General features: G+C 45.2%; 1 protein-coding gene across 1 annotated transcript; it reads right to left on the reverse strand.

Moving 5' to 3' along the window:
* Positions 1–120: 120 nt before the first annotated feature.
* jupa (junction plakoglobin a) lies at positions 121–17,090 on the reverse strand. The gene is made up of 16 exons (XM_084006101.1): positions 16,940–17,090; positions 7,199–7,248; positions 6,701–6,862; positions 6,364–6,611; positions 5,935–6,173; positions 5,415–5,616; positions 4,960–5,104; positions 4,670–4,773; positions 4,210–4,548; positions 3,650–3,802; positions 3,385–3,504; positions 3,147–3,297; positions 2,364–2,485; positions 2,181–2,220; positions 1,469–1,608; positions 121–1,207 (listed from the first exon to the last, which is right to left on the reverse strand). The coding sequence occupies exons 2-15, from the start codon at positions 7,209–7,211 to the stop codon at positions 1,472–1,474; spliced, it is 2,175 nt and encodes a 724-aa protein (XP_083862227.1). The 5' UTR covers positions 7,212–7,248; positions 16,940–17,090; the 3' UTR covers positions 121–1,207; positions 1,469–1,471.
* Between the last annotated feature and the right edge of the window lie 41 nt (positions 17,091–17,131).

The following is a 17,131-nucleotide window of genomic DNA, read 5'->3' on the forward strand; positions in this document are numbered from 1 at the left end:
TGTAAACATATCATGATTATATTAAATAATCGTATTATGGCACAGATCCCAAAATATTTACATTTTCTTTATAAAATAACAAAATAAAATTGGTAAATCATTTCAAACTTGGACACCATATCACGTTTAATATATCCTTTATTTTTATTAAACAAATTTTCAGTAAAAACTCTTATTAAGTAGAAAGACAAATTTCCCTGTCAGTAGTTTGCTCTAGTTGTAGGGCCGCCCTCAACTATCATCATAGGTGTCAACTAATGAATAAGTCATCCGTCACAAACATCTGCAACACCACTGTGTCCACGCTGTTGTTTTCCTGCAAATATTTACAGTCACATACGGTCTTCTCAGTTCAGAACGAAAGACAAGCGTGTTACTATTCTGCTTATGCCGGATAACGTGAATTATCCCCCAGTAAATAACTTACAAAAAGATGAGAAACAATTCCCCAAAAACAAACACTCATCTTGCTTACAGCTGATTACATAAGAGAGGGGGGGCAGCCCTACACTTCTCTCTCTCTCTCGGAGGTCCATCAAACGCCTCCACATCTCCTCGTTTGTTCACTCCTACTACATTAGTGCTGCGAGACAGAACGAGTCCGTGTTCACTAACTCTTCACCGACTCTTAATAGTTGGGTCACGGCAGGAGAAGGTTGACAGTATATAGTGTCAAAACTATGGTGTAGACAGCAGTGTCTATTTGAAAGGCGTCAAGAAAGAAACAGTGGTGAGCAGGTGCACCGTGCACGTAGAGCCACCTCTGGCAGTGTTTTCAACCATTATTTGTTATTTTCCGTTTTCTTTAAAAAAAAAAAATAAAAAAAAAAAGAAAGAAAAAGAAAAGAGGAAGCGACAAGATTATCATCACAAAATAAAATCTCTTTGGCATAGAATACCCACCCAAAAGCGTAAACACACACAGACACACTCACATGCACGCACACACACACACACAGACACACTCACACACACTCTTAAAAGGCTCTCTAACAGAAACCTACAAGCATCGTCATAGTTATAATCAAAATCAGCCAAAAATATGCGATAAAAAAGTTGAGCCCTGTTAAGAATATGAGTCCCGTACTCAGTGATAATTGCATATATTACTTCAGGCTGAATCTCTACTGAAGACTATATTCTCTTCTTCGTCCTAGTCCATCCCAATGTCAGGTCCTGCTCTTCCTTTCCCACATCTCCTCAGGGTCTATAAGAAGAGGACATAGAAGAATCCAGAGCTGATTTCACATTATCGACTCACAGCTCTAACGCATGCAGGCTGTTCAAGTTATTATGTCGCAGAAAAGAAAGATCAGACTTTAAAAAAAAGGCAGCCTACTTTCTTAGTCGAGCTTCTTACTATGAGCAATGGCCTCCAACACAAACAACATTTTCGGCCAAAATTCCAATTGTTTTACTCCTATTTTCCACAGAGGGATCTCAGAAGGTATCGTTTGCATGGACTGACCTTTTAATATTCCTGGAATGCTTGTCTGTCGTAGGCCATGCTGCCTGCGTATTCGTCCTGCATCATACCATTGTCCATGCCGTCCACGGCCATGTCACCTCCACCGTACATGCCGTAGCCTTGGAAACCAGCATCCAGCTCTGCAAGAGTTGACAGCAGTTGTCATTGCATCTTCTTTTAAAAAAAGACATATTATGTCACGTAGTTTAGTCTTGGCCTAACTGAGTTACTGCCGTGATGATAGTGGCAGCACAGAGGATTGACCAGCTAGTGGAAATCCACATTCCAGGCAGACTCTTGGAAAAGAGTGATCATAGAGAGGAAAGTGGAGACGCTGAGTTTCTATGATCTGTACAGAAAATACCAAGGCCAAACAAGGAAAACCGCCAACAGGAAAGGAAGGAACAGGAATGAAGGGAAAGATGCAAGTGCAGATAAGGAAACGCAGAGAAGGAGACTGGTGTGGAGAAAACCTTTGTACCCTTGGCAAAGACGAACAGGTATTGATGTTTGAAGAGAGCAACAAAGAGGAAAAGCCGGAAGTGAAACAATTAATAATTCCAGCTGATGGTGATTATGGTAAATGGAACGTGTAGGCGGCAGCAGGGCGGCAACCTGTTAGCACATTACAACATTTTAGCACTGCGGTCGCTGGAGCGACCCAGAGCCGAGGAATGTGCTGTACGTGCACATTTCTAACTTAGTTGCTCACCATCTGCATAGGGTCCATCCATGGGGACGCTGTTGTGGGCCTGCAGAAGTCACAAAGGGCAAAGGTCAAATAAAGTCGACACTTTTATGTAGACAGCGTATTAATAACCATTATTAAAAGATTTTATAATAAAAAAAAAGTTCAGTTGCCATGTTGAGGCAGTAGAGGCCATCGGACACTCACCATCTCCCAGGAACTGGGGTCGTGTTTGAACAGAGAGTGCGTGAGCTCCACAGACACTCGCTTCTTGTAGTCTGAATTCTTATCCTCGGAGATGCGGAAAAGCACAGCCGCAGCGTAAGTAGCTGAGGGGGGAAAGAATCAGGACACATTCAGCCATGTACAAAAAGCTAATAACAACAATAATAATAATGTGGTATGGTGTGGGCTGTCCACAATTGAGTAAGCTTAGAATAAAGACTGGAAACAACTAGTCTGGCTCTGTCCAAATGTAACACGATCTACTCATCTAACACTTTGTAAGAAACTAACAATACTATATTTGAAAATTCTTTGAGGGAAATAAGCAAAAACAGAGGAGAGAAGTAAACTCTTTTTGTTATATTACTTTGCATATTTGTATGCTACATTTTTAGCATCTTGCAGTTACTCTGATAAACTATATTAGTTGGAAATGTAACATTATCTGCAGTCTGGTCTGTGTTCAGTTATCAATTAATTAACTTCTGGTTAGTATCTTAAGATTTCATCCAGTCAAACTACCCATGTAGGCAGTAAAACTACGTATTTTGGTATTGGATTATTTTAATATTGTATTTTACCATAAGCAGTGGAATACAAGTATACTGTCTCACAAAATGGACATGTTCAAGTAGAGGGGAGTACCTGGACATTTCACTTACAGTTAAGTACAGCACTCGAGTAAATTGACTTTGTTGCTGTCCACCTACGACTAAATGCTATATTACGGTAAGCTTATTGCAGTGCATTATCCGGGTGTCCTACCGATGCCCTCGTTGTTGGAGTGCAGCAGGTCCATCAGTGGAGCCGACGCTCCCTCGCTGTCGATGAGTTCAGCCGACGGTTTGTCCAGGGCCAGCTCGCACAGGACGCCCGCCGCCACGCGCTTCACGTTGTCCACTGGAGAGTAGAGGAGCTGGAGATGAAGGGAAAATAAATGATTTAAAAAAAAAAGAATGATGAATAATGAAGACATCTAAGTGTGAACTTCAGTTTCCTTTACCTGAACAAACAGGGGAATGGTCCGCAGGTTGGCGATATCCGCTCTGTTGATGGGATCTCTCGCCAGAATGTGCAGAGCTCCTGTGGAGCCCTCCACAATCTCCTCCATCCTCACTCCATCCTGAGGGGTAGCATGAAAAGAAGACATATTATTCAAGGATACAGATGCTGATGAATAATTCACAACTACTAATTTCAAATCTGTTAAACCCACGCATAGTTAATCGCCGACCATTAGAATCCTCTCAAACTAGCCCCTCATGTACCTGGTATGTCTGCTGGGTGGATGAACCATGTTTCTGGGCGTCCTCGTGGGCTTTGAGCAGCAGTTCGACCAGATGGGGGATCGCTCCAGCGTCCCTCAGAGGGGCCTGGTTCTCTGGGCACAGGGCCAGGTTGCGGATCAAGCCGACCACGGCCTTCAAGCAAAGAGAGAAAGATTTAAAAAAAAGATACAGTCATGATACTGTTGCCCCACCACCCCCCCAAAAGCCTGGTCTTGTAAAACATACTGTTCCTGCTGTCATGTCATTTCATGCTCGTTCAGGTTGATGGAGACTCTGGCCTCCTGCCGGACCTGCACACCCCTCTGTCCATCTGTCTCACCACTTTGTACTGTCTCTCTCAACACCTCAATGCGTTTGTGTCACGGTCCGTATGCTCCCTCACACCACCAGCTTTCAGTCTACCTCTGATTTTCTTTATAGAGACCTTTTCATCATCTTTTGTGCATTAAAAACAGTCCTTCCCCCCATCTATATTAACCTTTGGGTTCAAACAAGGGGCAGTAAGATACATGCAACCCCCTATCCTTCCTTTGCTCTACCTTGATGACGGGCCAGTAGTAGGGTTTGTTGAGCAGCTTGACGATGGCGGGGATGCCGTAGTGTCTCCTCACGGCGTTCTGCGCCATCTCGGCCTGTTGGTGGCGTGATGTCAGGTGGCGCAGAGCGCAGACGGCCGGTTCGGTCACATCCTCCTTCTCACCAGCACGCAAGATGGCGTGGATCAGCGCCTCTACACCGTTGCCCTGGGTGACCAGAGTTTTATTGTGGGCATTGTTGCACGTGAGATTTGACAGGATGCCAGTAGCGCAGGTGAGCATGTTGAGGTCGTCTGAACTGAGCAGGCCCACCAGCACCTGCAGAAGGCTGTCCATGCCCTCCTGGAAACAGGAAGAGAAGGACGTCAGAATGTTCCTCATGTGGCAAATTATGAGCAATGGAGGGATTTTCAAGAACAGGAGAAGAAGAGAGAAAAAAGCGAAGGGGAGAGTGTGGACAGACCTGCTTGGTGGCAGCGTCAGACAGGTTTCTGAGCGTCCACAGGCAGTTCTGCATAAGACGCTGGCTGGAGCCTGAAAGGTGTTTCCCCAGCGCCTGCATCCCACCTGCAGGCAACAGAGAAGTTGGATCACTCGGCTCTTTTCAGCAACATCTCATTACTTGTGATCGTGTCGAGCTTCACTTGACAAGGAGCCATTAGTCAGAGTTCAGGGAGCAAAAAGTTGACACACCTGTAGGACAACCTTGTACAGGTGTGTGCTCACACAGAAAAAAAAACACACATTACATACCAGCCTCTACAATGGCGGGTTTGTTGCTAGGGCACACAGAGAGGACTTTGAGCACACGGCTTGTGGTCCACAGCAGCTTCTCATAACTGTAGTTCCTCATGATGTGAACGAGGCCTTCAGGACCCCCGTTGGAAAGGATGATCAGCTGTGAGAGTGAGAGAGGCCGTGTGAGTACACAGTAAAGATGGCGTGAAAATAACTTTTATCTATTTTTTATTTTGCACTCAGGATGAAAGAAAACCGTCAACAGTTCACAATGCACAACTCTTACAAAGCTGTGACCTGTCCAGGCAGATAAACTCCTCATTTCGTGCCTCTCGATAAATAACCACACCCATATCACCATGCCAGCACCCGAACAACTCTGTTCTCACGCCACACCCAAAACAAAACGCATGTTGACACAAGCACCACATCTTGATCGTTCTCAAATTACGGGATTTTGGCACACGAACCTTGCTCTCCTGGTTGCCGTAAGACAGCAGCTGCAGACAGTCTGTGGTGATGGCCAGGAACTTGGGGTTGCTCTTCTTCAGCAGGGGAACCATCTTCTGCAGGCCGTCGGCCAGGCGGACGGCCATCTTGGCTCCTTCCTGGTGGAGCAGCAGGTTGTGGAGTGTGGTGATGGCATAGAAGAGCACAGACTCCATGGGAGAGCTGTGAGGGAGAATCAGTCGGGTTAAGAGTGCATCACCAACAGATGGCACCTCCAGTTGCTATACATTTTCTTTTTACTTTTTTTTTGCACCCAATTTCTTCCACCTGTCTCATAAATTAGAGTCTCCTACATTACCCATAATGCCGGTCCAGCTAAAACTAGAGTTGCATTGGCAGATTTCAGCATTTTAGGGTGGAATTTCCCCTTTCATATCTACACTATTAGAGCACATTTCCCCAGCAAATGCAAACAACGACAAGGATGAAAGTCATAAGTGGCTGAAGTCAACGTGTCTCTGTCTCTTTGACAGGAAGTACCTGAGCATGCGGACCAGAGCGGGGATGCCTCCAGACTTGAAGATGGAGAGCAGGCCCTCTCTCTGGTGGGACAGGTTGTGGAGGATGCTGGCAGTGGCCCGTGCCGTCTCCATGTCGCTCGTGTTCTGCATCGCCCGCACCACCGCTGCCACCATCTGAGGGGACTGCATCAGGGCACGCCGTGACGCCTCCTTGCGTGTAAGTTGGTTGACAATCTGTGCTGCCTTGCTGACGACCACCTGATGAGAGAATAAGGGGGGGAAAAGAAGATAAATTACTTGAACTTTGAATAGATTACCAGGAGAATCAATATCAGAAGAAGAATAGTTACACATTACGTACAACATCAACATTAAAATCAATATAATTATCTTATAAGACCGATTATTTGACTACAATATGGCACTGATATGACGCTGCGTTAATCACCTGGTCTTCATCGTTGAGCAGTTTGGTGAGCTCCGGCACGGCACGCGTGGCCAGCTCCGCGTCATCCTGGTAGTTGATCAGATGGATGATTGCCGTCTTGAGCATCTGGGAGGGCTCGGCAAGTCGCTGGACGTTGGTCATCATGGACGGGTCCGTCTGAGTCGACAGGATGGTGGTGCCGACCTCCACCGTCTCTGGGAACATCGCAGCCCGCACCCGCTGGGTTCTGTTGTAGTGGGAGTCCACTTCTATCGAGAAGGGAGACGATGACAATGATATCACAGGCCACATATCGTAAAGGCAAGGTCTAAAGTGCGTGCATTGGTGCTCGTCTTACCAGGCTCTGATGTGACGGTGGTGGTCATGGTGTAGTGCTTGGTGGTGTATTCCACGTCGTCATCTCTGACTGTGTTGGCTCCAGACTGGATGCCGGAATCTATGCCATACATAGTATCCTGCCACTGTGCCACCTTCACCATGCCACTGTCAGCCTCACCCACTGCCAAGCATGAAGAGAGGAATTGTGGGACGTTAGAAATGCTAGTGTGTTCCTTGTACGTCATAAAAAGGAACCATTTTACAGAAGTAACAGTCAGTTGTTGAATGTACTGAGGAAGTAACCTCTGCATAAATAAATGAAAACAATAGTTGGAAGTCGGAGAGGTCATGATCAAAGAAAACATCTCCTTTAAAAGTAGTGGAATGATATGATAAATATAAAGTGAACTTGAAAATGCACAAGCTAAAAATGAAATGAACATAAAAATCACAATTTTTAAAGAGGATATATGATGCCAAAATATATTTAAAACAAGCTGAATTTTGAATTACTTACTTTGCATTGTCATGCTTGCCACCCGTTATCACAACAACGACGGAGCAAACCTAAAAAAACACAGAGAATGTCAAGATTTTCCACACGAGGAAGTTACATATAATGATGATGATCTCTTCATGAATTAATTAATATTCCAGCGAGGTGTCTGCTCCCTCCCACGACATTCAGTTTTAATATGCAAACAGAGTATGACACTTCACCGGATGACCCCTCCCAGTCGTGCACCATGGCCTGAAAATGACAACACAGAGCAGCAGCAGAGGCTCACGGGAGAGCGAGGGGCAAAGAGACAGCTGTAAGTCAGGAATGCTAGCCAGCCCAAGTGACCTTTCACCCCGAGCCGCCGCCCTTTCGGCCGTGGGAGCAGCCTGCTGCTGACGCATGGCGATCGGGAACCTGCTCGTCAGGTTTTCGACTCCAGTGGGGGAATGTGTGTGTGCAGGCAGTGAGCATGCTCCTCATCACACACTGAACCTCGCCTGCAACCCGACTGTAACTTTTGTTCTTATTTCAAAAACTACCATCTATAAGACTTACGTGACTTCTGGGTCTCATTAAATAGGTTTTTAGTAATTTGAACTCCTGAGGTGTAGTTTAATAGTAGCACTTTTCTTCTGTTATGATAAGAAAACTTTCCTCGCGACATTTGCTGATGTATTCTATCCTTATATAGACATCCTACTCAAATTAAAATGATAATTCACAATAGTTGTTTTGTTCAGATCATTAACCTTAAAATGAAAACTAAAATACAGACTGTCCTTCAAGACCTCTAGACTGTTTGGAGGATCCAAAACAACCTCTTCCCTGCCCGACCATGCACGGATGTTTTTCATTACGGCATTACTGCAGCCTGACTGACACCCGCCGCAGAAACTCTCAGCTGCCTTGCCACTGCAGGCGACATATGGACATAGTCAATGCATGACAATACAATGTGCTCATTCACTGTGTGTGTATTCACTGCGCTGGTCACAAGTGTTTTCAGATGTTTGACCGTTACTGACGGGATCCTGTGCCCAGCATATTGCCGGGGTGTGTTGTGCTTCGGTGTGCATGCGCTGGACATGTGGGAGTGTGGTTGCTGATTTCTGCAGGCTCTGCAGAGAGGCACTGCTGAAGTTGCTGGGAGGACCGTCCACACGGCAAAGTCAACAAACAAAGGCTGACACAGAGGAGGGGGGAAAGGGAAATATTGCAATGACAGCTGGTTATAGTTCACAACATCACACATCTACTCTTATTGTTCCTCTTCTTTACTACTAATGAAACAAGTCTGGGCTTAAAGTCACAACGTCCAGCTGCTGCATCGGCACAAAATGAGCTAGAAAACCCTAAATTACCACCTTTACCTCACATTCAAATTTATGGAACTAGCACAAGCGATGCTGCAGTGAGCACCGCGGAGTTAATTGATGGGTTTGGAAGAAAGGAATTCGCACAAAGCCGGACTGCTTTGTCTTTCTGCCTTTTACATCAGAGCGGTTCACGATGTAAAACACCACTCCCTCATCTTTCTTGCCCTCCGGCGTTGCATAAGGATGTGTCGTGTTACGTTCCAGTCCCTCGGCTGACCCAGCCCACTTTTTCTCTTGCCCCGGCATCACGCCGTGTGTGTAGTTGTGTGTGTGTGTGTGTGTCGCTTCTCCAGGAAGCTTTGTTTTCCATTAGAGTCTGTATGAAGAATGAAGAAAAACTGGCAATTGTACGTGTGCGATGCACGTCCTGTTCCTCATCAGTTCGTGTCCGTCCTCGGTGTCTGCTCTGGCACTTTTAATAGGCTAGTAACTCACATGCAAGTGCCCGCATGTTTATTTGGGCTTGCGCGTGTTAATTAAAGTTGCATGTGCTCACAACACGTTCACCTGAACCTGATGTTCTTGTTTAAGTCCCAGCATGTCCCTCTATCACACTCGCACCTTCACAGGGGAGCAGCAGCTCAGCGAGTTTCAGCTGTAGCCAGTCTGGCACGGGATCCTGCAGGACCAGGGCCCAGAGGACTGTCTGTGCTTGCAGCGACATGCTACCTAACACTTACTGCACTGACTCACAAGACAGAAACTACGCTTACAATGACTGTGAATCCCAACCGTTTTGACTAAAGGTGTGGCCTCTTTTCAAACACAAGCACCACAGCTTGTCCATCAAGATGGTAAGCAACTCCTGGCTGTATATCATTGATCAATATGGCAATAAATCAGATGCACCTCAGATTTAAGTTATGTCTCTTACAAAAGGCTTAGAAATAAATTCAAAAATGTTATTTATCCACTGTTGGAGTCACAGATCAAAAACAAAGACCAAGTGACATTTGGTTTTAAGCCAAACTCCAGCTTGTACAGCAACTTTCCTATTCTCTGTAAATCAGGGACAGTGTTTGTGTAGTCTTTGTTTTCCTGGGCGAGGCAGTGGGTTCAGCCAACTGTTGCAATGCTGCGACACGCCCCGCGTATCACCTAGGTAACCGAAACTCTGCTCAGCCACTGTACTGTGGGGGGTTTTATCCGCTGACCCATCTGATGTCAAGCTATGCTCGCTTGTTAGCTGATAAGTCCTGTTCTCTTGGGTATTTTAGTTTCCCCCACATTATCCACGACTGTCGTCAAAGCCAAGAAAATCTAAGAAAAGCACGTTTGGATTTCAAAATAATATACAGCAGAGTAAAACAATAAAGCCAAGCAACCAAAAAATATATAAAACATTTGTTTTTGTATATTATGCTAGAAGTAAAACCATCCATTAAGGCTTATCAGATGATCCCTCCCCCAATTGTTCAGTGCTGACTAAGAGCTGTTTGTTGTTTGACTGTGTACTTTTGAATGGACTTTGCTCTCTTCCAGTTAATGAGTGATGCATCCTTTCGCTCTCACTGTACCTTGCTCCATCATTGTTTTGCCACCTTCCATCCACCCACACAGGCCACTATTTTCTTTACTATTTGAAAAACACTTCCCATCACACCCATCCCTTCCCACCGTCTTGTTAAATGGACCTGTATTTCTGTAGTTCTTTTCTAGGCTTTTTTTTGACTCCTCAAGGCGCTTTACCCCACATGTCTACATTCACACACATTCATACAGTGACGGACGAGGAGCTGCCTGCCCATCTGGATCTAACTCACTCACACACATTCAGCCTTCGGTGGGGCAATTCGGGGTTCTGTATCGTGCCGTTGGCATGCGGACTGAAGGAGCCGGGAATTAAACCACCGATCTTCTGATTGGAGGACGACTCGCTCTACCTCTGAGCCACCGCAAAGTTGTTAAATTTGAGCTTTCATGAAAAAAAAAAAGAAGTAAAAAAACAGCCACAGTAAAACCAGGAATGTGTATGAGTGAACAAGTTGCAACAGAATAGCAGAGATGGATAGCGTTCAGCAAACGATGGTGAAACACTGGTGTGACATTCCACACCAACACAGTGTATTCAGTCGGTCTTGTGTCCATGTGTAAATCTTCTGCTGGACAAAAAGCAGTAAAAAAACAAAACACTTAACGTTTCTGAACTTCTCACTGACTCGCTTATGCACGACTTAAAACTAACAGATACTGTGATGACAGTATATCTGCTGTGACAAAAGGTGAGTAACGCCGTTCTCACCGTTCTCAATCATAACCCCCCCCCCCCCCCCCCCCCCCCCCCTCCCCCCAGGCATGTCAGACAGGGAGTGTCTCCCCAGCAGTGAAACAAGGGTGTGGCAGCAGTGTGGGTGTAGGAGCGATCTGGGCGAGGCTGAATACGCCTAATCATAATCACAATCATCAACTGAAGTTATGTTAAAAAGTCCGTATTGAACAGAAAACCCTTCCAGCGTTCCAGATTTTTGACTTTGCTGGTCTAAGCTCCTCTTTGCATCACAGCAGGAATGAATCAGGTCAGGGAAGAGGCCCAGGGGGCTGGAGATGTACTCTGGTCCTATTCCAGAGTGCCTCCTAACATACATCACAGAGTTTGCTGTGATTTGTTATTCAGCCTCATGCCTGTTTGGCAGGCGGGGGGTGTAAATAACATGTCGCCAGGCTTCTGCTGTGCGCTCTGCTGGGCTTTTACATGCCTGCTTGAGAAGACGAGGCTTGCGAAATTAGTGCAAGTGTAACAGGCGCAGTTTTTGTGAAATGCCTGTATTCACTTTCTTGCCGAGAGCATTGATATCACTCTCACATCAGTTAAGCATGAAGCCAGTTAGCCTAGCATAAAGACTTGAGACAGGATGCAGCCTGTCCAAAGATAACAAAACACAGCACCTCTAAAGCTCTCCCGTTTGTTTAATCGGTAGGAAAACTTAGGAGTAAAAGATGACAGGAAATCATCCTGCACGCATCTGAATGAAGCTTAGCTAACCATCTCCTGGTAACATCATATAGAAGTATCAATCAGTTCACAATCTTTCGTTTGTGTCTCAAAGAACATTATTGTAGCAAGGATCTTGTTTTAGAAACTTACACTCATCTGCTGTCAGTCGTTTCTAACAGGCCTGCTCATGTCATGTTTAGGCTGACATGCAAATAAAGCAGATTATGTTACCACACATCTGTAAAGCTTTCGGCACCATCTGCACAGATCAACTATTTGACATGTAGGCTGCCCCCACACGCACACACCCTGTCACATATGTCCCCTGACATGCAACACGCACGCACACACACACACTTCTCTTACAATAACCCGTTTCCCCAGATGACTTTAACACAACACCCTGCACTCACACGGCCCAAATCCTCCCCACACAGTAAATGGCTGGTGCGGCCAGCTGAGCCTCCAGAGCACTTGACATTGTGCTCTCTGTATTCCTTCTCCACACAGTCGGGGTTCAGTCCCCACCCCACCACCACCACCATCTCCTATTGGCCCAACGACAGCAGTTATGGCACTGTAATGGAGGCAGCCGGTGCTGGTCGTTTGTTATAAATCAATAAGAGAGGATGTGAAGCGGTGCACAGCTAATGGATTAATTGTGGTGGGTGACAGGAAGTGGTGGTCAACATTATCTGACTCACCGACTGCTCTGGTCTGCTCGGTTGGGGGGGGGGGGGGGGAGGGGTATTAGGAGAAGTTGCACTTTCACAGCTGTTCCCTACGTACTGCAGACGCAAAACGATGATCACCGCAGGCTGTGTCACGTCACGCACCGGGTTCAGAAAGAGCACGGCTTCGAGTCCACATTCTGACTAAGAGCGTTCGTCAATTGGCTGTAACAGGCAGTTGATGAAATCCAGACCATAGCAACGCCAGAATGCCAAGAGGCCACAGAGAAACAGACACAATGAGATACTGCTGGTGTGCACTTGAGCAACACAGAAACTGAATCAGTCCAAAATGTGGCGGATCCAGCACAGCGCGCACACTCTCCCCTCCCCTTGGCTGATCTGGAAACATCCCCGACAACGCAGTCAACCACAGTGAGCATACCAATGAATAAAATAAGCACCACAATGGATAATGGTCCCGGATCTGTCAGTTGATTCACTGCTAGCTACTTTAATGAGTTGAATTAAGCCAGCAGATATACAGCATGGTGGCTGTGTAGTCGTTTACTCCCTGTGGGATCTCGCTGTGAATCAGGGGAAATGTGAGCCATCTCAGAGGAGGTGCCCGAGCGCAGAGCAGGATTAGATTTCACAAAGCTGATGAAGAAGGGGGGGGGATGAGTAAAAAAAAAAGGGGGTGTACCCCTTGACAATGAAACCCTCATTTAAAAAAAAAGGCCCGCAAAGTTCACCACGCATCAACCACATGTTGAGAGACAGACAGAAGTACATCCATATCAGGAGAGCAATACATACATCATAAAGATATGACAACTGAAAGGCTAGCTTTAATTTGAATTAAACAACAAAAAAACATATGAAATTGTTTTTTGGGCAATGATTTTGGACGTACAGTACACAGGATGTGCCCCTCTCCTTGTTGTTTGGTTGGCGTTAGGAAGGAAGAGGATGAAGTGAGTCTCCGATAGAGCACAGAGAGCCTCTGTGTTACTTTGTTTGGGGCAGAGAGGAAAAGAGTAGCCACATTGTCCCACTGACTGCTGTCATAGTGAAAAGGAAACCGGGTCTCAAGTGTCCCCGCTGGATGCAACCAAAAGGGCTTGAAGCTCATCAAGATGGCTCTGTCTGTTTAATGGCCAACTTTGGCAGCTGCACCCAAAGCCCTGTTTAAAAAGGTCTGACAAGGAGGCGTTTTTTTTTTCTTTTTTCTTTTTCTTGAACTGCCACGCATCGGTGTGCGGCTGAGCACTAAGGCGATGTGACAGATGATTAATTTTTCAGGGAGATTAGACACACGAGGGAGAGGGAGGGGGTGCGTTTTTAGAGAGTGGGGCAAAAGTCTAAAGGGGCTCTAAAGAATATGACACTCCGCTGAAACCAGTTTGTTCTACTTTAAGAAAAACCAAAACAAAAGAACAACAGATTCTAAATATTTGAAGAGTGAAAGCCAGCATTATGAAGATTTAAGTGACTTATTCTGAAAATAATCGTGTCATTTGTTTTACTGCTGTTGTAGGATTAAAACCCCCCAAAATTATAAGGAACATTATGAAGGAGGAGAAGTAACAGCCTCGATTGTTTAAAACACCCATGCATTTTTCAGTTTATCCAGTGTTTTGTAAAGTATGCACAGGCCCCTGGGTTGCACAACTTTCTCCACCCGAGAGAGCTTGAAATCCTTCAAAAGAAAACAATAAAAAAAAAACGAGGTATGGGATTTGTGACCATATGCACAAAATAAGTTCCCTGTGAGATTTCCTTCATGTCGCACATCTAACAAAATCGAGCTTCCCGTTGATAAGCGTTCTGTTTCAACCACACCCTCGCCGTCATCGCTTTTCTCAATCTCTCATAGAAGTGTAATTAAGGGAGAGGGCGGGAGGAGGAGAAAAGAAAACAGGCACCACAGGACTCATCGGAGTCACTATGCTGAGATGTACGACTCGGCCAAATCATGCAACTGTGAAAACTTTGTCTTGTTAGTCAGTGCTGTAATTTAGTTCCCTTCCTCCCTGCTGGAACACGCAGTCAGAGATGAAAACAAATCTATCAAACGGTAATGTATTCATGAGGAAAACAGTAGGGTTCAGCTATTTCCAGCATGCTGCTAGACTGGTGCATGGGCGGTTTTGGTCTTATGTGCGAGTGATGGGAAGGAACAGCCATTAGGCCTTTGACATTTTAAGTAAGGGACGATTTCTTGTCCTCACTTTATCCAACCAAGAGAATTGTTCAAGGTAAATTATTCATTTCAGTGACCGTCATGGGTAGGGTTCAGCTGGGCAGGGCCAACTTTACTTGCTCAGCATTATACCACTGTGCTATGCTGGAAGCTTCGGGGTTTGATTATTTATTTTTTTTGTCAGTGACAGCAGAAATCTTTTCCATGAGTGGATGTTTTTCAGACTGTGCTGCCAATTATTTAATAACTGCATTCATCCGAAACAAAAGAGACTCAAAATTCTTTGGTTTGAAGTGATTGGATGTAATTATAATGGAGTGCCGAGTGTCTGGGAGGCTGCAGGGTATGACGACAACTATTGTCTGATGAAGATTTCCTCTAAAACCTGCATGTGAAAGTTAACCCCGTGTAGATTTTGATCTACTGTCACACCACCTCCCCTTTTGAGTCCAAACACAAAGACCCCCATCAAAGCTGATGGGGAAACTTTATCTCTCTGCATCCCCTTCTCCATGGGAACAGTAAAACACAAAGGCAGGATGCTATCAAAACACAGCGCAGGTCACCCGACGTGTGCGCCGCTTGGCTGTAACCCAGCGCCTGGAACGTACTTATCCAGGCATCACTGAACAGATACAGACGAGGCAAGAAAAAGAAAAATTAAATCCTTCACGTTAAACAAAGAGGTGAGGATATATGCCATATACAGTAATCCCCTCTGCAAAGTGTAGAGCTATTTATATACTGAAGGATCTCCTGGCCTCTTGCTCTGCTAATGTAGGACAGTATCAGGGAATTAAGCAGGGGGGGGGGGATTATCACCGTGCCACCACAGCTGTAGCTGCAAAATCTACAGTAAGTCTCCCCCCATACCCCTCCGTCGCACCACCACCCACCCTCTTCCCAGAGGGCAGACAGGAACGGCTCTCCAACCAGGGTGCTGTCTGCTGCTGCACTACTTGATGACACAGACTCGGGTGAGCTCAGTGTAGGCCTGACTAGAAACCATTCGGATGCCACAAACTCGTAGAGCGCCACTCTTGGCGCTACTTGCTGATAATTCAAACAAGACGACAACAATGGATCATGTGATTTAGTGTCCAAGCGAGAGAAACTTGTAATTCCAATGTGACCCATGTTAAATTTGACTTTAACAGATATTAAACTTTGGCCATGGACACCACCCCGGCGCTTAATCACATAAGAAAAAAGCGGATAAAAGTAATTTAAATGGGTGTCAATTTCAGTCTCACTCACTTAAGTGAACATGTAATAAATGATATGTTGGTATGATTGAAAAACTGCTGCCCTGTCAAGTCCGGAGCGTCTGCCAACTAAGCTAATGACATCATGGAGGATTTGTCAACACCTGGAGATATCACTGCTGGCACGAACGGCTGTGTGGGAGTGGGTGCTATGATAACAGCAGCACATTTTAGGGACATGATTCACTATTCACTGTCACAGATGTGTGTGTGTGTGTGTGTGTGTGTGTGTGTGTGTGTGTGTGTGTGTGTGTGTGTGTGTGTGTGTGAACGAACTCCCTCATGCACACTTTGCTCATTGTATTATTTAATGTTGTTTGAGCTCAAATATTTAAAAGTGGGGCTGCAACCAACAATTATTTCCAGTATAAATTATCACATTTACTTCTTGATTCCCTGTTGGATTATAAGATGTCACGAAATTACGTAGGTGACATCTTCAGATTGCTATTTTTAACCAACCAACAGGCAAAAAAACCCCAAAACAAATAGCCTACTTATCATCATAGAGGACTAAAAACAACAGAAACTATTATATTTAGAGAATGGAAGTTTGGGCATTTTTACTTTAAAAAGTTACTCGATTCATTAACTATTATTATAAAAACATAAATATGTAAATAAAACATAATACAATATATACACACACATAAGATAATCAATTAGTCAATAATCAATTAAGTGTACAAGTTAGCTGGGGTAATAAATGGTCTGCTGTTGTCTTGCCAACGTGTCCAATATATTTCATGCGTGATATTACCCCTGATACTAATTCTGTAACCTTTTGCGTCCTCTCTTCAACACAGATATCTAATAGTCTCGTTCTCTTCGCACGCCTCTCTCGCACGCGGACACAGGCGTATAATACATACGCGCGCGCGCTTGGACACCAATAATGACACTGTGGGGACTCTATTGACAAGTGACGTCAAGGTGAATCGATACTGGGGCTAAAAAAACATCCATTTGATTGGGCATGACGAGCAATTTGACACTTTGAAGAGTAAAACAATGTGTTGATGTAAGAAAGGAAACTTTTGGGGCCTGGAGAGCTCGCGCTTTACTGCGAAACAGCAGGCAGTTTGAGGCATGCGGAAATGAACTCCAAACACAAGGCTGGATCTACGCCCAGGTAGGACAAAGATGAAACATTCAAGTAAACCCCACATGAACACACACGTTCGTATAGAAGGCAGCATATAAACTACTCTAAATAAAAAAATACCGAGGACAAAAAGACACAGGCGTCGGTAACAAAGACACTGAGCAGTTGGAGAAAGTGCAAACATTCAGCCAGTCTTACCTGCCGAAACACACGGAGGGTTTAAGATTATTCCAGGTCCGTGTTGCTTTCTTTGGGAGGGGGGAACACTTCTCTATATTTCTCCTCACTTCGCTCCACTTTCTTCTCCTCCGCCGCTGCTGCTGCTACCGCTGCTGCTGCTGGCCGACAGTCCACTGAGCAGAAAAGAGTAAAAGAAGCGTCACCTCAGCG

The sequence above is a fragment of the Eutrigla gurnardus genome, assembly GCF_963514095.1.
Source record: "Eutrigla gurnardus genome assembly, chromosome: 3".
Taxonomy (NCBI): Eukaryota; Metazoa; Chordata; class Actinopteri; order Perciformes; family Triglidae; genus Eutrigla; species Eutrigla gurnardus.

Excerpts from the sequence above, each read along its gene's own strand:
- jupa (XM_084006101.1), bottom strand. Across the intron at positions 3,505-3,649 it reads CCACCCAGCAGACATACCAG|GATGGAGTGAGGATGGAGGA; the intron begins GTACATGAGGGG and ends GCTACCCCTCAG. Across the intron at positions 3,298-3,384 it reads CCATTCCCCTGTTTGTTCAG|CTCCTCTACTCTCCAGTGGA; the intron begins GTAAAGGAAACT and ends CTTCATCTCCAG.